The following is an 18,124-nucleotide window of genomic DNA, read 5'->3' as shown; positions in this document are numbered from 1 at the left end:
GTGACCCGTTTGCTTGTTAGCCCCCTTATTTTATTTAAAAGAAAGATTCTATTATTTCCAACAGATTCTACCGTATACGTAGAGGGAGGTAACATTGCTTCATTACAAAAAGCAGTGTACGTAACTACGTACGCTGCAGTTTTACGTCGACGTCGCGGCAACGCAACGAAACGAAGCAAAGTTTCTAAAAGCCCACAAACCAAATATTATTTATACGTGGGAGAGCCATGCTTCGGCACGAATGGGCCGGCTCGACCGGAGAAATAACACGTTCTCACAGAAAACCGGCGTGAAACAGCGCTTGCGCTGTGTTTCGCCGAGTGAGTGAGTTTACCGGAGGCCCAAACCCCTACCCTATTCCCTTCTCTACCCTCCCCTATTCCCTTCCCTTCCCATCCTTACCCTCCCCTATTATCCTGTTCCCTCTTAAAAGGCCGGCAACGCACTTGCAGCTCTTCTGATGCTGCGAGTGTCCATGGGCAACGGAAGTTGCTTTCCATCAGGTGACCCTTTTGCTCGTTTGCCCCCGTATTTCATAAAAAAAAAGAAAAAAATATATCCATAACCATCTTTAAGTACTCTTCTTTATTATATTTGAAGACGTGAGTGGAAGAATCGAACAAGTAACATTTCGTAACATACGGACAATAACTCATTTTTTCCCTAAATATTTTAATAAAACTTGTGACTTATATACTTAATAACCAAGCTAATATATCTGGCTACACATATAATCCCTACTTTTTCTATTGCAAATATTTTTTCCGGCTTTAAAGCCTCCATTAAAACAAAAAAAACGGGAAGTTTTTTCATGTTATTTACCCTATTCATCCACTTACGTCTTGATTTGATGTTCGACATTGACCCAGTTTCATACATCCATACCTGTCTATACTATTAAATTTTGTGTCCTAAAAACTCGTACTTTTGACTCACATCCTCAAAAACCATACAGGAAATGTTTATAAGCTTCGGCCTTTACACACTAACATTGATCGCGAAATCCTTGGCCGCTGTTTATTGCAACCTCGCTATTTTCGTCTCGCCCACAGGCGAGCCCACTCAGTACGTGGGACAAATTATTTCAAGTAGTTTTATTACTACGAATATGGCTTTTATGGCTTTTTATAGTGTGTACGAAATATACTCCGTACGCCTTAGTTGTCAAATAAGTAAATCTTGAACGTAGCTTTCAACTGTTTTCGCAATTTTAGGTGCAATGACCTTTGATTTTGTTCTATCAAAATGTATCAAAATACATTTTGATAGAACTTAGATAAAAATAACATTTTAAACTTTCGAGTTGCATTATAATTAAAATTTTTAAAAACTCGAGGGTAGTCGTAGAACCGACCGCCCGGTGCAAACGAAGACGTCGCGCTCCTGCAGTCCCCTCGTGACCACGGCCGTTGCAACACGGCCGAAACGTCGAGAAAAAGTATGTACTCGTAGTAGCATTACTACTTAGATAAGTCGCGTTAAGTCCCGATTGAAATTTTTTTATGAGAGATAAAAAGTCAGTCAGACCAACTGAACTTATACTAATTGTTTCGCAATTTTACCTTTGGTTTTGCTCTTTATTGAAAACTTTTTTTTATGAAATAAGGGGGAAAACGAGTAAACGGGTCACCTGATGGAAAGCAACTTCCACTACGACACACACAGTAACAGTTCAACTGCGACACTCGCAGCATCAGAAGAGCTGCAGGTGCGTTGCCGGCCTTTTAAGAGGGAATAGGGTAGGGAAGGAAAGGGAAGGGAATAGGGGAGGGTAGGGAAGAGAATAGGGTAGGGGATTGGGCCTCCGGTAAACTCACTGACTCGGCGAAACACAGCGCAAGCGCTGTTTCACGCCGGTTTTCTGTGAGAACCTGATATTTCTCCGGTCGAGCCGGCCCATTTGTGCTGAAGCATGGCTCTCCCACGTATAAAAATATACGTAGAGATAAAAAGTCAGTCAGACCAACTAAACGTGACCAACTAGTGAGTGGTCCAAGTACTTACCATTTTAGCTAATATGTTAAAACAAAAAGTAATAAAACTAATAAAGTAGTAAAAAGTAAAAGTAAAATAACTAATTATAATTAATTCAATTTTAATGACATTTGTAGGATATTACCGAGTTAATTATGATGAAGAAACCTGGAAGCTCATTGCAAAGACTCTTAAAGAGAACCATCTGTCCATAGATGAACTGAATAGAGCGCAGGTAAGGAAAATAATATTACTTAACAAACCTCACTTAGTATATTATAGAAACTAGCGACCCGCCCCGGCTTCACACGGGAAAAAAATATAAAGCCTATGTCACTTACTGAAAAAACGACTAAAATCAATTCAGTAGTTTTTAATCTATTGTAAAGAGGTAAACTTTGTTTGTTTACTCATAGATCTTCTACTACTACTCGACTAAGAGCTGACGACCAAATCAGTCATGTAGCTTCAGCTGTGTTAAAACTCCGTTAGCTACTTCCCTGAACAACCCCTTCTGATAATCTGCGTGCTGGCAGGCCGTGGGCGGTGGGTGTGGGAGTGGTGGGGTGGGGAATTTGTCTACATAAACTGTACTTAGAGATGAAATAATTTATTTTGATAAGGATTATTAACATGAGTAAAATAAATGCGTTTAAATGTAGTCCAAAAAAATATCAAGATTTTTAAATAAAAAAATGGTTGTTGTGCCTCACTTGACATAGATAGGTATAGTGTGTCGCGGACATTTTTGTAGATATTTATAAGATCTACATTTATTTAGAACATTGTATGGTTCTATCGGTCCAGTAGTTTTTGAGCCTATTCATTACAACTAAACAAACAAACAAACAAAGTTTACCTCTTTATAATATTAGTATAGATATAAGCAAGTAATTTAAATAACAGGACAATATGATAATAAGTACGGTCTATAAAATTATAACCAGTAGATGCAGCATGCATTTGGAATTATAGACATAATCTAATAATACGGCACTCGGCAGCGAAATGGCCAAGTTTTAAGGCGGCCTTAAATATTAGGCATGATGACTATTTTTTTTCTTATCGGTAATTGAAGGACACTTAAAAAATAGAAACATCGTTGAAATAATGACTCTGATAGCTTAAAAATTCACCAAGACATGACAATTCGAATATCTCATAAAAAGACCTGCCCGAAACGCTCCATACAAAGTGCTACGAAAGACTGACGTCAGTCTTTCGTAGTTTGTACGCATCGGGAGACAACTTTGTTCGACGGGTATATTAAATATTGCGTTTATGAAAGTGGTTTCATGACAAAAGTTGCTTTTAATTGCATAAGTTATCGAATTGTATACAAATATTAAGAAATTTAATTGAAAAAAATTTCGACTTGAATATCCAACATTAAAGGCGCATAACAAAAAAAATACAAATGCTATCAAGCTGAAATTTTAGGAACATTTATTTTTTATCGTGATTTCTTTATTTTATTAACAAAATTCGCTAATCTTTGACATTGTCATCATCCCTATTGTGGCGGAAAAACACATTTTAATGGTGACAGCAAATTAAGCTACAGTAATCTATCATAATGGTGAGCTCGGTATTATTTCTCTCGATACTGTGACAATGTATGTGTTTAAATTTTCAGATTGTAAATGACATTTTCGCGTTATACGCAGCTGGTGATATCAGAGAAGAGATTGCTAGAGATGTTTTAGAATATTTACACAAAGAACTAAGTTTTGTAGTATGGGACTCAGTTGCATCTGGGTTTGAACTGTTGAAAATGGAAGGAGCTGCGATGACGAAGACGCTCTACATAGAGTGGCAGGTAGATATACCATCGAAGAAATTGATTCCTAGGCAGTTGACGGACCTACGTCAATTGGTCGGATTAATTCAGACCGCAATCTATGGCAGATGCATTTCTAAATTTGTACTCATTTGACAGATCTCAATCCTACTCCTCCTAAATTTCTTCTGATTCATTTCGTTGCGGGTCCCAAGACTGATTTGGCTTGTCCCTCGGGCATCCCTGAGATCATATCAAAGGGTTTTCATGGTTAGTTACCACTGTTGATCCTGGCGACACAGGAGTTGCAGTGGTGGGAATGTGTGGTGGGCTTTTTGCCCGATAAAAAAAGATCTCAATTGCGCGAGACGTCTTGCAAATCTGTCAATTCAGTACAAATTTAGAAATGCCTAGTGTAGAAGTTTAGAATGAAATGTAGATACACGTCGCGTTGCGGTCTGAATTGACCCTTAGGCCTTAGCTGTGAATTGTGAGTTGGCGGCTAGGTTTGACATAATGCGACCAAATTACGTAGGTTTGCTATCTGCCTATGAATCAACTTCTCTGATGGAACTTCTGATAAATATTATAATCACTAATGAGTGTGCGATTAAATAAAAAGTAATACTAGTAAACTAACATGGTAATGTTTAGTTTATCTTTGAGTCATATAGCCTTAAAATACAGCTTGCGTCACCTGGTTTCTAGATAATAATAATAATTATTAGTCAAAAGTGTGGATTAAGTAAAAAAAATAAGTAGAGTTAGTCAAGTATTGTTCAGTATTATCAAAGTACACTTTATATTTACAGGAATTCATTCAAAGTAAAGTGTCGACCGTTTACAAGCGCCTAATGAGTAACACCGAGCAATGGCCGCAGACGAGACTGTTCAGGAGTGGCGTGGTGGAGCTGGCTTGTGAAGTGCGGCTCCGGGCCTGCCTCAACGATATGAGGAGATTTTATTCCGACCATCAGCTAGCTAATACAAGGTATTAAGTTTAACTTGTAAAACTTGTAATAAATAAGTCATAACTTATTTATCAATAAGTACCTACTAATATTATAAATGCGAAAGTGTGTCTATTTTTTACCTGTGTAATACCTCTTCACGCTTAAATTGCTGAACTGATTTTGATGAAATTTGGTATGAAGATAGTTTGAGTCTAGGTCTAGTCCAGTCTCTACATAGAAAACTCTTTTTTCCCAAAAAGTGTTGCGGGCGTTTTCTAGTTATTCTATATCAGCTGAGGAATAGTAACAAAAATTGGAAATGAGGCCGGGTAATATTTTGTCATAGTTTAAGTAATACTTTGGTGCCTGTGCGGATTAAATAACGTCTAGGTACGGATTCTATTCAATTAAATCAGTCTCTAAAACATAATGAACTTGAGCTTTTAATCAATTAAAAATTACTTTCAGATTGAATCCAGATTTTAGAAGAGCCTGTTATTATACCATTCTAAATTCGGAAGACGCGAACATCGTTGAAAAACTGAATCGCTTGGAACTGGACGATAAATTCGCCACAGAACACAAAATGTGAGCCCTGCTTTGTAAAGTACTAATTAATATAAATAAATAAAAAAAGCAATGGTCAAATTTCTCAAAAAATAAACACAAATTCTAACTTTTTGTCATTTGGCGAAATATTATACTGAAGTTAAATTAATTATATTATTTTTTCAATATTTTCAGACGAGAAGAGAACCGATTTCTGTACAAAATTCCCGTCGGCACCCCGCGACCGCAACCCATCATCATGTCCACCTCCTCATCCACTACTACAGAGGCAAGTGGAAATGTGTGTTACTCGTACTTAGTTGTAAGTGCAAATAATACAAATGAAATAGGGCAACCACCTACGGGTCAATTCAGACTGCAACGCGACGCGTAGATGCATTTGTAAAATTGTACTGAATTGACAGATTTCAATTGCGTGAGCCGTCTTGCGAAACGCGTCACCATGCGTCACGTTGCGGTCTGAATTGACCCTAAGGGTTAAATCAGACCGAAACGTGACGCGTAGATCTCGTATGGATTTAACAGATTTGCAAGAGTTAATGGAATCAGGCGTTACTTTGCGGAAATATAGCTTAAAATTTAATTTGTTATTATTTTTAGCAATATTCCGCGAAATAAACTTCCACCTTTAAGTAAATGAGTGAGTGTACGCATAGGCATGCCTACAGCACTTCCCTCCTCCCACACTGCCTATGCGTACACTCGCATGCAAGAACCTGCAAACATCACCACCACACAAGCAATAATGTTGGCAAATCCGTGCAAGGCCCCTCGCCACCATGCAGGTTGAAAACCTCGACGCGCGTTTCGCCCCAACACCGGAGCATCCTCAGGACGTGGACTCTACGAACAACGTCAGTTAAGTGCCGCCACCAGCCAAAACACCGCCTTTTATACACTATCGAGCCCCGCTACTATCCCCACTACCCCCACTACGCTCACTAGAACCCCCGAACATATTAATAAGCGGTGACGTAGTCAAACAAGTTTGGTCATTCAACAATGCAAATCTGTTATTTTTCTTTTCTTTTATGATCTCTAATTGTTCCAACACGCTCAGCCGAAAGCCTTTATCGCATTTATGTAAAACTTTATAGGAATGGTCATCGGGCACGGTATGATTACTATCTAAAAGATGTTTAGCAAAATGTGACTTATCAGGATGACAATTTCTATTTGCAAGATCCCACGCAATTGAGATCTGTTAATTAAGAACAAAATATGATGATGGGTAAAAATGTATGGGCTCTGGTATATTGCTCAACAGGAATGGATTGTATATTTTTAGGAAGGTATACCCATGTATATTAATGACCAATAGGGCGCTTGTCAAGATTCGTCGTACTTTTTGAGTAAAGCCATGTTAAAAGTGACATCAGCGCTCATATATTTCATGCTGATAACATCACGTTACATTATAGCATGATTATTTTTAGGGTTCCGTAGTCAACAAGGAACCCTTATATGATACTCCCCAGTCTCCTATCCCCCTCTCCCCTACACATCAAACCCTGATTTTAAGTTGAGGGATTTATGTTCTTAATACAATTTCTGTAACACTTGTACAGTCTTATGTCTACACTTATCTTCTATTTATATTTTCTGTTCTGTCATTGTTACCTGCTCCGCCGTCCAAGTATGAGTGAGGTGTTAAACTACTACTGTGAGCGTAAATCTAAGGTGTACTGTCTAAGACAAGACATCTCTAACATTTCTTCTTTTCTTCAAATAAATCTTACCACATAGACGACAAAAACTACGTCGGTAACGCCGGCCTTGTACGTTGACTGTACATTATTTAAAAAAGTACAGTTGCTAGGGGCTGGGCGCCATATCACTTTTTACCTACTCACTAAGAGCTATCTAATGGTATATATTTTATCTCTGTTGAGCAATAATATACCAAAATGCCCATGATCCTTTAGAAACGCGTCGCGTTGTCGTCGGAATTAAACCTTTGTTGCGTCGTCGTATTTTGACGCGTATTTTAACGCGTAGACAACACCCCCTCCCGCTTCATCTCGGGGGCTGCCGTCCGTCATGTGTGCGTTGCACCGTGTCCATTAGCATACGGCGATTTTTTGACCGTGTCAGGTGACAGCGTTTCTATGTTGTGCCGCGTATGCATCGCGACTGAATAAGTGCCCCACGCGCTAGCGGCTAGGGCACACAGCTATCGACAGTTTCGTGATTGTATCCATGCAAACGCGCGATAGTATCGCAGTTGCACCGCTTAAAAAAGTTGTCTTGTGTTCAAACAAATTTTGTTTGAAAATATCATTAAGGCCTATCTAGGAACTAGAAAAAACATTATGTGAGACTTTTACAGTACCATTGTTGTAATCGTACGTTTTACCTTCTATAGGGACAGCAGCCAGAAGCGTAATTTTTTCCTCGACTAACAAAGAGACAGGTTTTGAGAATTGAGCACGCAAGTTGCCCTCAATCATGCCTTATGTGTGTTTTCGACTCATTCGAGTGGTTTTAAGCGAATATCGTCCATTATATTGTGCCTAGTGTCTTGTCTAGTGTATTATCATTGTATAATAATACAGGAAACATGCACTTGAAGGATAAAAAAAAATCGTTCAAGTGCGAGTCGGACTCGCGCACGAAGGGTTCCGTACCGAGCGAAAGTAGGGAAAAATTGTGTTTTTTGTATGGGAGCCCCCCTCAATTATTTATTTTATTTTAATTTTTTAGTAAATAATTAAGTACACATCGACGGTCCCTACGTATAAAAGGTCATGTCCAAAATAGCATTTTTTTTATTGCATCATGCCCTTCCATATAATGAGACGCATATTCCTACATAATTATTATTTTTCTATCACAAGTAATTCCAAAGATAAAAAGACGTAAATGACGACAAGTCGGAGGTTGTATTAGATTTTAGTGTGGTAAATGCGGCAGTGTTGCCAACTATGGGGATTTCCCACTAAATTTAGTGGGAAAAAATAAATTTAGTGGGTTTTTTAGGGGGTAAAATATTTTGGGGATATTTTTGGGGACAAAAATTTTGAAGAATGGAATATTTTTTTAATAACAACCTTAAAATGGCTCGGAACTTCGCCGCGAGCGACCGCGACGGACGAAAATTCAAACGAAATGCCACTTTATGATATAGGCTATAGGTTTCATTTTACTCAACCACTAGCTTTTACGCCGCCGCCGGCGGCAGCATGGGTCACCACGCAAAATATGTCAGTAGAAAATGATACCTATATTCTATGTCATAAAGTAGCATTTTATTTGAATTTTTACCGGTCGCGGTCGCTCACGGCATAGATCCGAAAGCCACCTTTAAGATGGAACTGCCGCACAAAGCACATGTCGCTATAGTCTTTTGAGTCGTACCAGCTGACAGATTATTATATTTGTTGTCGTTGTATACATGTATGAAAAAAAAAAGATAGAAGTATGTATTTAAAATATAGAGGGTAGATGGAGGAGAACTATCTTATATGAGGGATATTTGAAAAAGTGTCCAGCTGTACGCAGTAAATAACAGTTGAAAAATCCTCCAAGAGTGGCGCTAGCTGCAGCAAAGGGTAAGGAATGAATGTAGCCGTTGGTGACAGAATATAAATATACTTATATTATATTTTGAAAAATATAACCTTAAAATAGCTGAAATAAAAGCTGCTAAATGATTTAAAATTTACCCTGTTGCTACTGTAGCGCCACCCTAATTTAACGCATTTCAGTGGACACTTTTTACATACAGAGATAGTTCTCCTCCATCTACACTCCATAATTTAAAAACTGCTGGCCTGTTTGTTTGTTTGGCCTGTTGAAGGTGAATTTCAGCGTTTTGAGCGCTTAGTAGAACATACCCCAAGAAAATTTAAATATTTTGATTTTTTGGGGAGTTTTGGTTGAAAATTAGTGGGTTTTGAAGTTGCTTTAGGGGGAAAACGTTTTGAATAGTTGGCAACACTGAAATGCGGACATCTATACTTACCGTCTTGTACCGCGTTGAAAATTACGCGCTGTCCCGCGTCATGTCGTACATGTCCGTTTCTACCTCTAAGGTAGCGAATTATTTTTAGACTTGTTATCATTTACGTTCAGCTATTATGAGATTTTTGTTCGTTTTTATTGGGTCTAGTACCACACATTCAATCAAATTCAAACCAATATGAGTATTTAAGTGTTATAAATAATCAGCGATGTGAAATAATTGCTGCAACGGAGGCTGAGGCTCTTTTCATCATGAACAACCATCAGTGCCTTACTGTTATGGATATACCTTTGCCCTTGCGAACGACTTGACACAACTGGTTACTACGCCTACGCGAATCCCAGATGTGGATGGTCAGAATCCTTCCTTGTTGGACCTCCTACTGACTTCAAATCCTGACGGCTACCAAATATCCGTAACCGCACCACTTGGCTCATCGGATCATTGCCTTGTTAGGAGTTCTGTGCCACTTACGACGGTGTTAAGACAGCGCGCTGTTAAATACCGTCGTGTGTGGCACTACAAGTCAGCAGACTGGGATGGGATGCGGTCGTATTTTGCATCCTATCTTTGGGGGCACGTGTGCTTCTCGCTGGATGATCCCGACAACACTGCCAACTCTGTTGCCAATGTGGTGATGCAGGGGATGGAACTTTTCATTCCGACCTCTGTAGTGCCAACTGGCGGCAGATTTCGTCCCTGGTTTGGTTCATCCCCCAAAAAAGCTTCTCGCCGGAAGCAGGAGGCTTACCAATCCTGGGCCAACGCAGTGTCTGCTCGGGATTTAAATACCAGCACATATAAAAAGGAGTACGACCTTGCCTCTAGGTCCCTCAAGAAAGAGATTACTCGGGCAAAGCAACAGCACGTCAATAGAATTGGCAAGAGACTTGAGTGCCTCCTCTCGGGAACCCGTGCATTCTGGTCTCTGGCCAAAGATATTGAAGGAAATTTCTGCAAGCCAACCCTACCATCCCTACACGTAGGAAATGGATCGTTGGCCCAGGACGCAAAGGACAAAGCCGATCTTCTGGGCAAGCTCTTTGAGTCAAACTCGACCCTGGATGACGGGGGGCAGAAACCGCCGACCATACCGCGATGCACGAGCATCATGTCGGATATTCGGTTTCATTAGCGCTCAGTGCGAAAAGCCCTCTGTTCCCTTGATATCCAAAAGTCGAGTGGGCCTGACGGAATCCCGCCTATTGTGTTGAAAAAGTGTGCTTCAGAGTTGGCTCCGGTCTTGACGCGTCTTTTTCGGCTCTCCTATTCCAATGGCATCGTCCCGGCTTCCTGGAAGACAGCCTTGGTGCACCCGATCCCTAAAAAAGGTGACCGCTCAAATCCTTCCAACTACAGACCAATCGCTATAACCTCTCTCTTCTCGAAGATAGTGGAATCCATTATCAATAGCCAGCTTCTTCGATACTTGGACGGCCAGGGATTGCTAAGCGACAAACAATACGGGTTCCGTAAGGGTTGCTCGGCTGGTGATCTCTTGGCATACCTGACTCATCGTTGGGCTCAGGCAATTGAGTCGAAGGGAGAGGCATTGGCTGTTAGTTTGGACATTGCGAAGGCCTTTGATCGGGTTTGGCATAAAGCGCTGCTATCAAAGCTTCCATTATACGGGCTGCCCGAGAAATTATGTAAGTGGGTCACTAGTTTCTTAGCAGACAGAAGCATAAAGGTCGTAGTTGACGGCGAATGCTCGGAAACTCAGTCTGTTAATGCCGGTGTCCCTCAGGGCTGTGTGCTATCGCCTACTCTATTCATACTGCATATCAATGACATGTTACAAACCAACGGCATTCATTGCTATGCGGATGATAGTACAGGTGATGCTGTATATACCGGCTCCCCTAATATTTCTCGGCAAAATGTCACTGAGAGTCGAAACGAACTTGTGTCTGTTGTGGGTATCTAAATAATAAATACTGTAAGGTAGTCCTAAGCTTATTATAATAAATCAGTTGTTTGTCCAACACCTGTGTTTCAATACATAACATGGTGGCAGCGGTGTAAAACATTGTCGAATAATAAAGTTTTGTTGCGATTTAGTTCCGTGAATGTGTAGTGAGGTGTGTTAAAAACAAAAGTAATCATTATTTGATATGGAACACGCGCGACCGCCCTCGGAATTGTGCTTGGACGGCAGCTCCGTCAGCCGGGTTGACGCGTGGAAGCGGTGGAAGACACAATTTAATTTGTTTCTGAAAGCGTCTGGCGTGCATAGTGAGAAAGCCGATGTTCAGGCCAGTCTATTGATAAATCTTATCGGGCCCGAAGGATTCGACGTGTACGAGACGTTCACGTTCGAGAAGGAATAGGATCGCGATGACGTTGCTTAAGTTCGATGCCTATTTTGGCGTTAAGACGAATATCACTCTAGCAAGATACCATTTCTTTACAAGGAATCAGGAGATCGGCGAGACGATCAATCAATATGTCACGAATTTAAAGTTACTGGCGAAGACCTGTCAGTTTCAAAGTTTGGAGCAGGAGTTAATTCGGGACCGCATAGTTTGTGGAATCATAAATACCATCGTTCGCGACAGGCTGCTCAGATCGGAGGATTTAACTTTGGAAATGGCGATAAAAATATGTCAAGTCGACGAGATTTCGAGTGACAGTCAGCGTATGTTGGAGGAACGCGGCGCAGGCGGAAGCGGTGTGCGCGGGCACGTCGATGCGCTCGGCGTGCGAGACGCGGGGCGCGGGCTGGCGGACGCGAATTCTGGTTTTTGGGCCATTAAACTCGATGACGAGAGTGCCGATTTGTGTACGTTCAATACGCCCTTCGGTCGCTATCAATACTTACGTTTACCGTTCGGTTTGAACTGTGCTCCCGAAGTTTTTCACGCAAAAATAAAACAGCTACTCGAAAGGTTAGACGGAGTAGATTCGTTTATCGACGATATCATTTGCTGGGGCAGCTCGCGGGCCGAGCACGACGAGCGCCTCGTGACGCTGTTCGACAGGGCGCGTAAAATTAATTTGAAATTTAATAAAGATAAGTGTCGCATATGCGTCGAGGAAGTTAATTATTTAGGCCATTGTTTCAATAGGGGTGGCATGAAGCCGGACGCCGAAAAAGTCCGCGCTATTATCGATATGCCGGAGCCTAGCGATAGGAAAAGTTTGGAAAGGTTTCTAGGTGCAGTTAACTATCTTTCAAAGTTTATACCTAACTACTCCGAGCATATCGTCGTGTTTACTAAACTGCTAAAAAAGGACGTATCGTGGACTTGGGAGTTCGGTCACCGATGTGCGTTCGATAAACTTAAAAAGCTATTATGTAACGCGCCCGTCCTCGCACTGTACGACGTGCACGGCACGGCGGTAGTGTCGGTGGACGCGAGCAGCGCGGCGCTCGGCGCGGTGCTGCTGCAGGCCGGCCGGCCGGTCGAGTACGCCTCCCGCACGCTCACCGACACGCAGGTTAGGTATGCGCAGATCGAGAAGGAGATGCTGGCTATCGTGTTCGCGTGTGAGAAGTTTCACCACTATATTTATGGTAAAAGCAAAGTAGTCGTCGAGAGTTCGAGACCGACCACAAGCCCCTGGAGAGTATATTTAAAAAACCTTTAGATTCGATCCCGGCACGCTTACAGAAGATGATGCTGCGATTGCAGGTTTACGATTTGTCGGTAATCTATAAGCCCGGTAAATATATGTTTATACCGGACACCCTGTCGCGCGCGCCTTTCCCGGATCTGTATGATGATAGCGTCAGTGAGGCCGTCCTCCATCAGGTGAAGATGGTTGTTAGTACCGTGCCGATGTCGCTAAATAAATTAACTCTGGTTAAGAAGGAAACTTCGAAAGATAATATATTAAAAGATGTTCTAGTTTACATAAAACGAGGTTGGCCTAATAATAAATACGATTTACCGGAGCGTTTAGGTTATTTTTATTCATTTAAGGACGAGCTGTATACTGTGGATGTGGATGTTATTTTTAAAATAGGCAAGTCGTTATACCGAACTCGCTAAAAATTAAAATGTTAGATATCATTCATGAAGGTCACTTAGGTATAGACCGGTGCAAGAGGCGGGCGCGGGAGGTTTTGTATTGGCCCGGTATGGCTAAAGATATCGAAATGTATGTAAAAAGATGTAAAGTCTGTCAGGAGAATGCAAACAGACCGACTAGGGAGCCTATGATACCTTTGCCTATACCGGACGTTCCGTGGAGTAAAGTAGGTACCGATTTATTTGAACACGCCGGTAAGAATTATATTTTATTGGTTGACTACTATTTGGGATTTTTCGAGGTGGCCATGCTGAGGGATACCTCCTCGCGGTCGATAATTAATGTTATGAAGGAAAATTTTGCTAGATACGGGATACCGGAAGTGGTAATTAGTGATAACGGTCCCCAGTATTCGTGTTGTAATTTTAAAATGTTCGCTACCGAATGGGGCTTCGAACATATCACTACATCACCATACTATGCACAAGCTAATGGAAAAAGTGAAAGAACCGTGCAAACTATTGAAAGAATTTTAAAGAGTTCACAAGCAAGCCGGTCTGATTTTTATTTAAACCTACTGAGCTACAGGAACACCCCGCGGGAAAATTTGGATTCTCCTGCACAGCTCCTGATGGGCCGGAGACTAAATTGTAGGCTTCCGGTGCACCCTGATTTATTAAAAATTGATAATAGTTATGGTTTACGGACTAAGGAAACTTTATTGAGAAAGCAATTACAAAGTAAACTTTATTACGATAGGCATTGTAAAAAATTACCACAGTTGGACGTCGGCTATAACGTGATCATGTTGGAGAATAATAGCCAAAGGATTCGGGGTACCGTTATCGCTAAAGCCCCTACACCGCGATCTTATATAATAAAAAATAAGAAAGGTATATATCGCCGGAATCGCCGACATCTAATTAAGACTGTATCAGAGTCACTGGAAATGGTTGGAGCACCCGAGTGTAGTGTCAATCGTGACAGTGGTACTTCTGTGCGCGGAGGTGACGTCACTGATGACGTTGACGAGACTAATCATGATGACATTTCAGATGATGATTTTAATGTGTCCTCTGATAACCGACCATTAGATTTAACTCAATATGTACCGCCACTTACTAGAAAAAGATGTAAAAAGATGTAGATTTTCTGTTGTTGTTTATTTTTTATATTTTTTTTTGTTAGTATGGGAATAAGGTATAGGTTATTAATGATTTTGTCAAATAGTTTAAAGTATGTAGTAATTTATAACATAAGTATATTATGTAATATGTGGCCTAAGTAGCTTTGTTTTTTGCATCAACTGTGATAGTTACTATATGTAACACAGTTGTTAGCCTATTTATTGTTATTTTACTATACTTTTTTATAAAGGGAAGGTGTTGTGGGTATCTAAATAATAAATACTGCAAGGTAGTCCTAAACTTATTATAATAAATCAGTTGTTTGTCCAACACCTGTGTTTCAATACATAACAGTGTCTAAGGTGGAGAATTCATTGGAGAAGGTATCTGAATGGGGTAGACGTAACTTAGTCCAATTCAACCCCGCCAAGACACAAGTCTGCGCGTTCACGACTAAAAAGTCACCAATGGTCGTTTATCCTCGTTTCGAGGGCACATCTTTAACCATCTCCCCTAGCATTGAGATACTTGGCGTCAACATATCGAGCGAAGTCCAGTTCCGATATCATCTTGAGGGTAAGGCCAAATTAGCCTCGAAGAAGCTTGGTGTTCTTAACAGAGCGAGACAGTACTTCAGTCCGGACCAACGCCTACAACTCTACAAGGCGCAGGTTCGGCCTCATATGGAATATTGTTCTCATATTGGGCAGGGGCGCCAAAATACCAACTGCTCCCTCTGGATCGTATCCAACGAAGGGCTGCTCGAATCGTTGACTGCCATAGTGTTTCAAACAGCTTGGACCCCCTGGAATTACGCCGAGATGTAGCTTCACTCTGCATCCTCTATCGGTTGTATCACGGGGAGTGCTCTGAGGAATTGTTCGGAATCATACCACCTGCAACTTTTCGCCATCGTCCCACGCGAAAAACGTACCATCCTCATCACCTTGATGAGTGGCAGTCTTCCACAGTGCGTTTTTCACGTAACTTTCTGCCGCGCACTGTAAAACTCTGGAATGAACTGTCACCAGCAGTATTTCCGGACCGATACGACCTGCAAACCTTCAAGAAAAGAGCGTATTCCCTCTTAAAAGGCCGGCAACGCACCTGCAGCTCTTCTGATGTAGCGAGAGTCCATGGGCGACGGTAGTTGCTTACCATCAGGTGACCCGTTTGCTCGTTTGCCCCCTTATTTAATATTTAAAAAAAAAAAAAAAATTATACATAAATTTGTAGACTTTGGAAAATTAAACAGTTTAACTTATCAAATAATCACATTTTATTAGAATTTTTCATTATGGACCTATAGTTATTGATGACATGTCCTTTTATTCGATCATTATAACATAGAAAAAAACTTCTTAAACTAGCAGCGTATAAAAAGATATGTCTGTGTTTTTTAGTTTTTCTTACTGAAGAGGCAGAATTTATATTACTTATACATGATAAACTTATAAATTATGACAATACGAACCATTTTATATAGTGCTTAATGAATTTAGGACCTAATATAATATTTTAATTCTTCCAAAGTAAAAACGGACATGTACGACTTAACCGTTATGGGCAGTCTTGAATTGTTACCGTAAAAACGGTCACCTTGCAATTTTGGCGAAAATATTGTAAATATTTAAAATTTTGTTATATAATGACAAACAGCCTACATTAAGCTTTACAGATCAATAAAAATAATTGTGTTTATGTTTACTGGTAATCTACAGTAACAGTTTGAATCTTAAAAACGCTCTCCTGAAAACCACTACTTTTGACATGTCGTTTTATACGTAGGGCCCGTCGACATATAACTGAGGATTTCGTAAAAGTTTCGACTGTCTACATGTAGCTAATTAGCTATTATGGATTACTAATTAAGGTAGTTTGAAATATAATTTCCAACTACCTTAATGACCTATATTTTTTTCCAGGCAAACGAATTGGTACCAGTGAATCCTTCGAGCGCATATTCTGCAATATCTTCATTCCTGACTACAGTTGCAGCAGCGGCCATCGTTAAACTGCTGAATTAGAGAACTGTGAGCACTTATTCAGTCTTAGCCCTTAGGTTTATATCGAAACGAGACATAAAGAAGTGCGACACGGCGACACAAAATTTCAATATGCGTCGCGCAATTTCACAGTTTCGTTTCCACGAAAACTAACCATTGTGCTGATCGCACATTTGTCCGTGCGGACACATTCATCCGCACCGTATGCGCCGCATTTCGTGACGTCATTTCATTCGATGATTTCTGGCTTGCGGCGCGTGCGGCGCGTATGGTGCGGACAAAATATTATGTGCGATCACCTTCCTACCCGACTGACAATTTTTTACGCAAAATTAAGTTTACACAAGGTTTTTCTTTCTAATGCGTAAATATATAATTGATTTTAATTGTTAATGATGAATTCAAATGATTACTGAATACTGGATCTAAAAAATGTGCCTTAATTGCCTTCAGTTTGGCAAAAATTTAAAGCTAGTTCGAATAATATAAGATGTGTAGTATAATATAATATTATAATAATATCAATTTATTATTTAAGTGATTCAGATTTCAACTAAGTACAATAATAATTTATTTATTAAATTGTAATTAATCATAGTTGCACGCTACACATTAATCAAAATAATATTATGTTATTAGATAATTTTTCTCTGCTGAATTATAACTTAGTATCCTAATATTAGACTATATTGTTACTAAGTACATAATCAATACAATCATTAAAGTTAAAATCGTATTCAAACAGCAAATAAAAAGTCTGGTGTCATAATATGAACATAAATTGTATAAATAATACCACCGTATAGGCAGAGATTGTGCAAAAAATTTATTCACACGCGAAAATTTCGCTATCGTGCTAAGTATCTCTTGTTGAGATAATATTATTATGATAGCTAAATATTGTTGCGTAAGTAAGTTGGCTGTATCTTATGTGCCTTTTGCGACTTAACTAAAGGTTAAAAAATACTTTCTTATTCATTGTACAAAAATAGTAATGCCTGTGTAATACTGTGTTAATGCTTACAAATATCAATTGTGATCATATTAGATAATGGTATTACGTGCTAGATGTATTGTAGATACATAAAAAGAAATCAGTTTTATCAATAACGAGCAAAAACTTTAACATACTTTTTAATAACATACATTCCTAATAAAATATACATGTGAAACAACGTTATACATATTTTTGGATACTTTTTCATAAATACCATTAAATAAATTATCTTACTACCTACTGTGCCTTTGTTCATAATTAATAAGATGTAATTTCTAGTCATATTTAATAAATATTTATGTACAGTAAAGTGTTTTATTGGACTAGAATTCCTTTTACAGAAGGATTTTACGTTTACTACCGTTTGTTCGTTTCAATCTTTGAGTGCTAAATCCCGTTTACAATTAATTGACATCAAAATGACCTTTAGAACAACGATACAAGGATCACTCTTATATAAACCGAGGTAGAATATATTTGAACAAACTGGAGATACTCGATCCATTCACTGCTATTGATAGTTAAGAGGGACAGTAAACTTTGATGATCCGGTTTATACGGCTGCATTTGTTTTTTAAAATGATTCGATCTAAGCTCTACATTAATTGCTATTTGCTAAGATACATCAAGATGGAAAGTAATAATACATTTCGACAAAAAATATGAGTTTATCTATCAGTTGATTAAGTGTTATCGACCAATCGTCGGCTAAAGAAGCACTCACTATCAAGTACCCTACACCCATCCATTGGCAGTTAGTTTTTTGAAATCGTGGGTC

At 39.6% G+C, this 18,124-nt stretch overlaps 1 protein-coding gene across 1 annotated transcript in view; it reads left to right on the top strand.

Moving 5' to 3' along the window:
- Positions 1 to 16,879, top strand: part of LOC121726777 (aminopeptidase N-like) — a 29,818-nt gene extending 12,939 nt beyond the window's left edge. The window contains exons 8-13 of the mRNA XM_042114282.1: positions 2,112 to 2,209; positions 3,611 to 3,793; positions 4,567 to 4,745; positions 5,176 to 5,295; positions 5,452 to 5,545; positions 16,269 to 16,879. Coding sequence (XP_041970216.1) covers positions 2,112 to 2,209; positions 3,611 to 3,793; positions 4,567 to 4,745; positions 5,176 to 5,295; positions 5,452 to 5,545; positions 16,269 to 16,370 — 776 coding nt within the window. The 3' untranslated portion in view covers positions 16,371 to 16,879. The remainder of the gene's footprint in view (positions 1 to 2,111; positions 2,210 to 3,610; positions 3,794 to 4,566; positions 4,746 to 5,175; positions 5,296 to 5,451; positions 5,546 to 16,268) is intronic.
- The last annotated feature ends 1,245 nt before the right edge of the window (positions 16,880 to 18,124 follow it).

Source organism: Aricia agestis, chromosome 5, assembly GCF_905147365.1.
Source record: "Aricia agestis chromosome 5, ilAriAges1.1, whole genome shotgun sequence".
NCBI classification, from domain to species: domain Eukaryota; kingdom Metazoa; phylum Arthropoda; class Insecta; order Lepidoptera; family Lycaenidae; genus Aricia; species Aricia agestis.
Note: the sequence above shows the minus strand (reverse complement) of the source record. Positions and strands in the feature narration are given on the sequence as shown.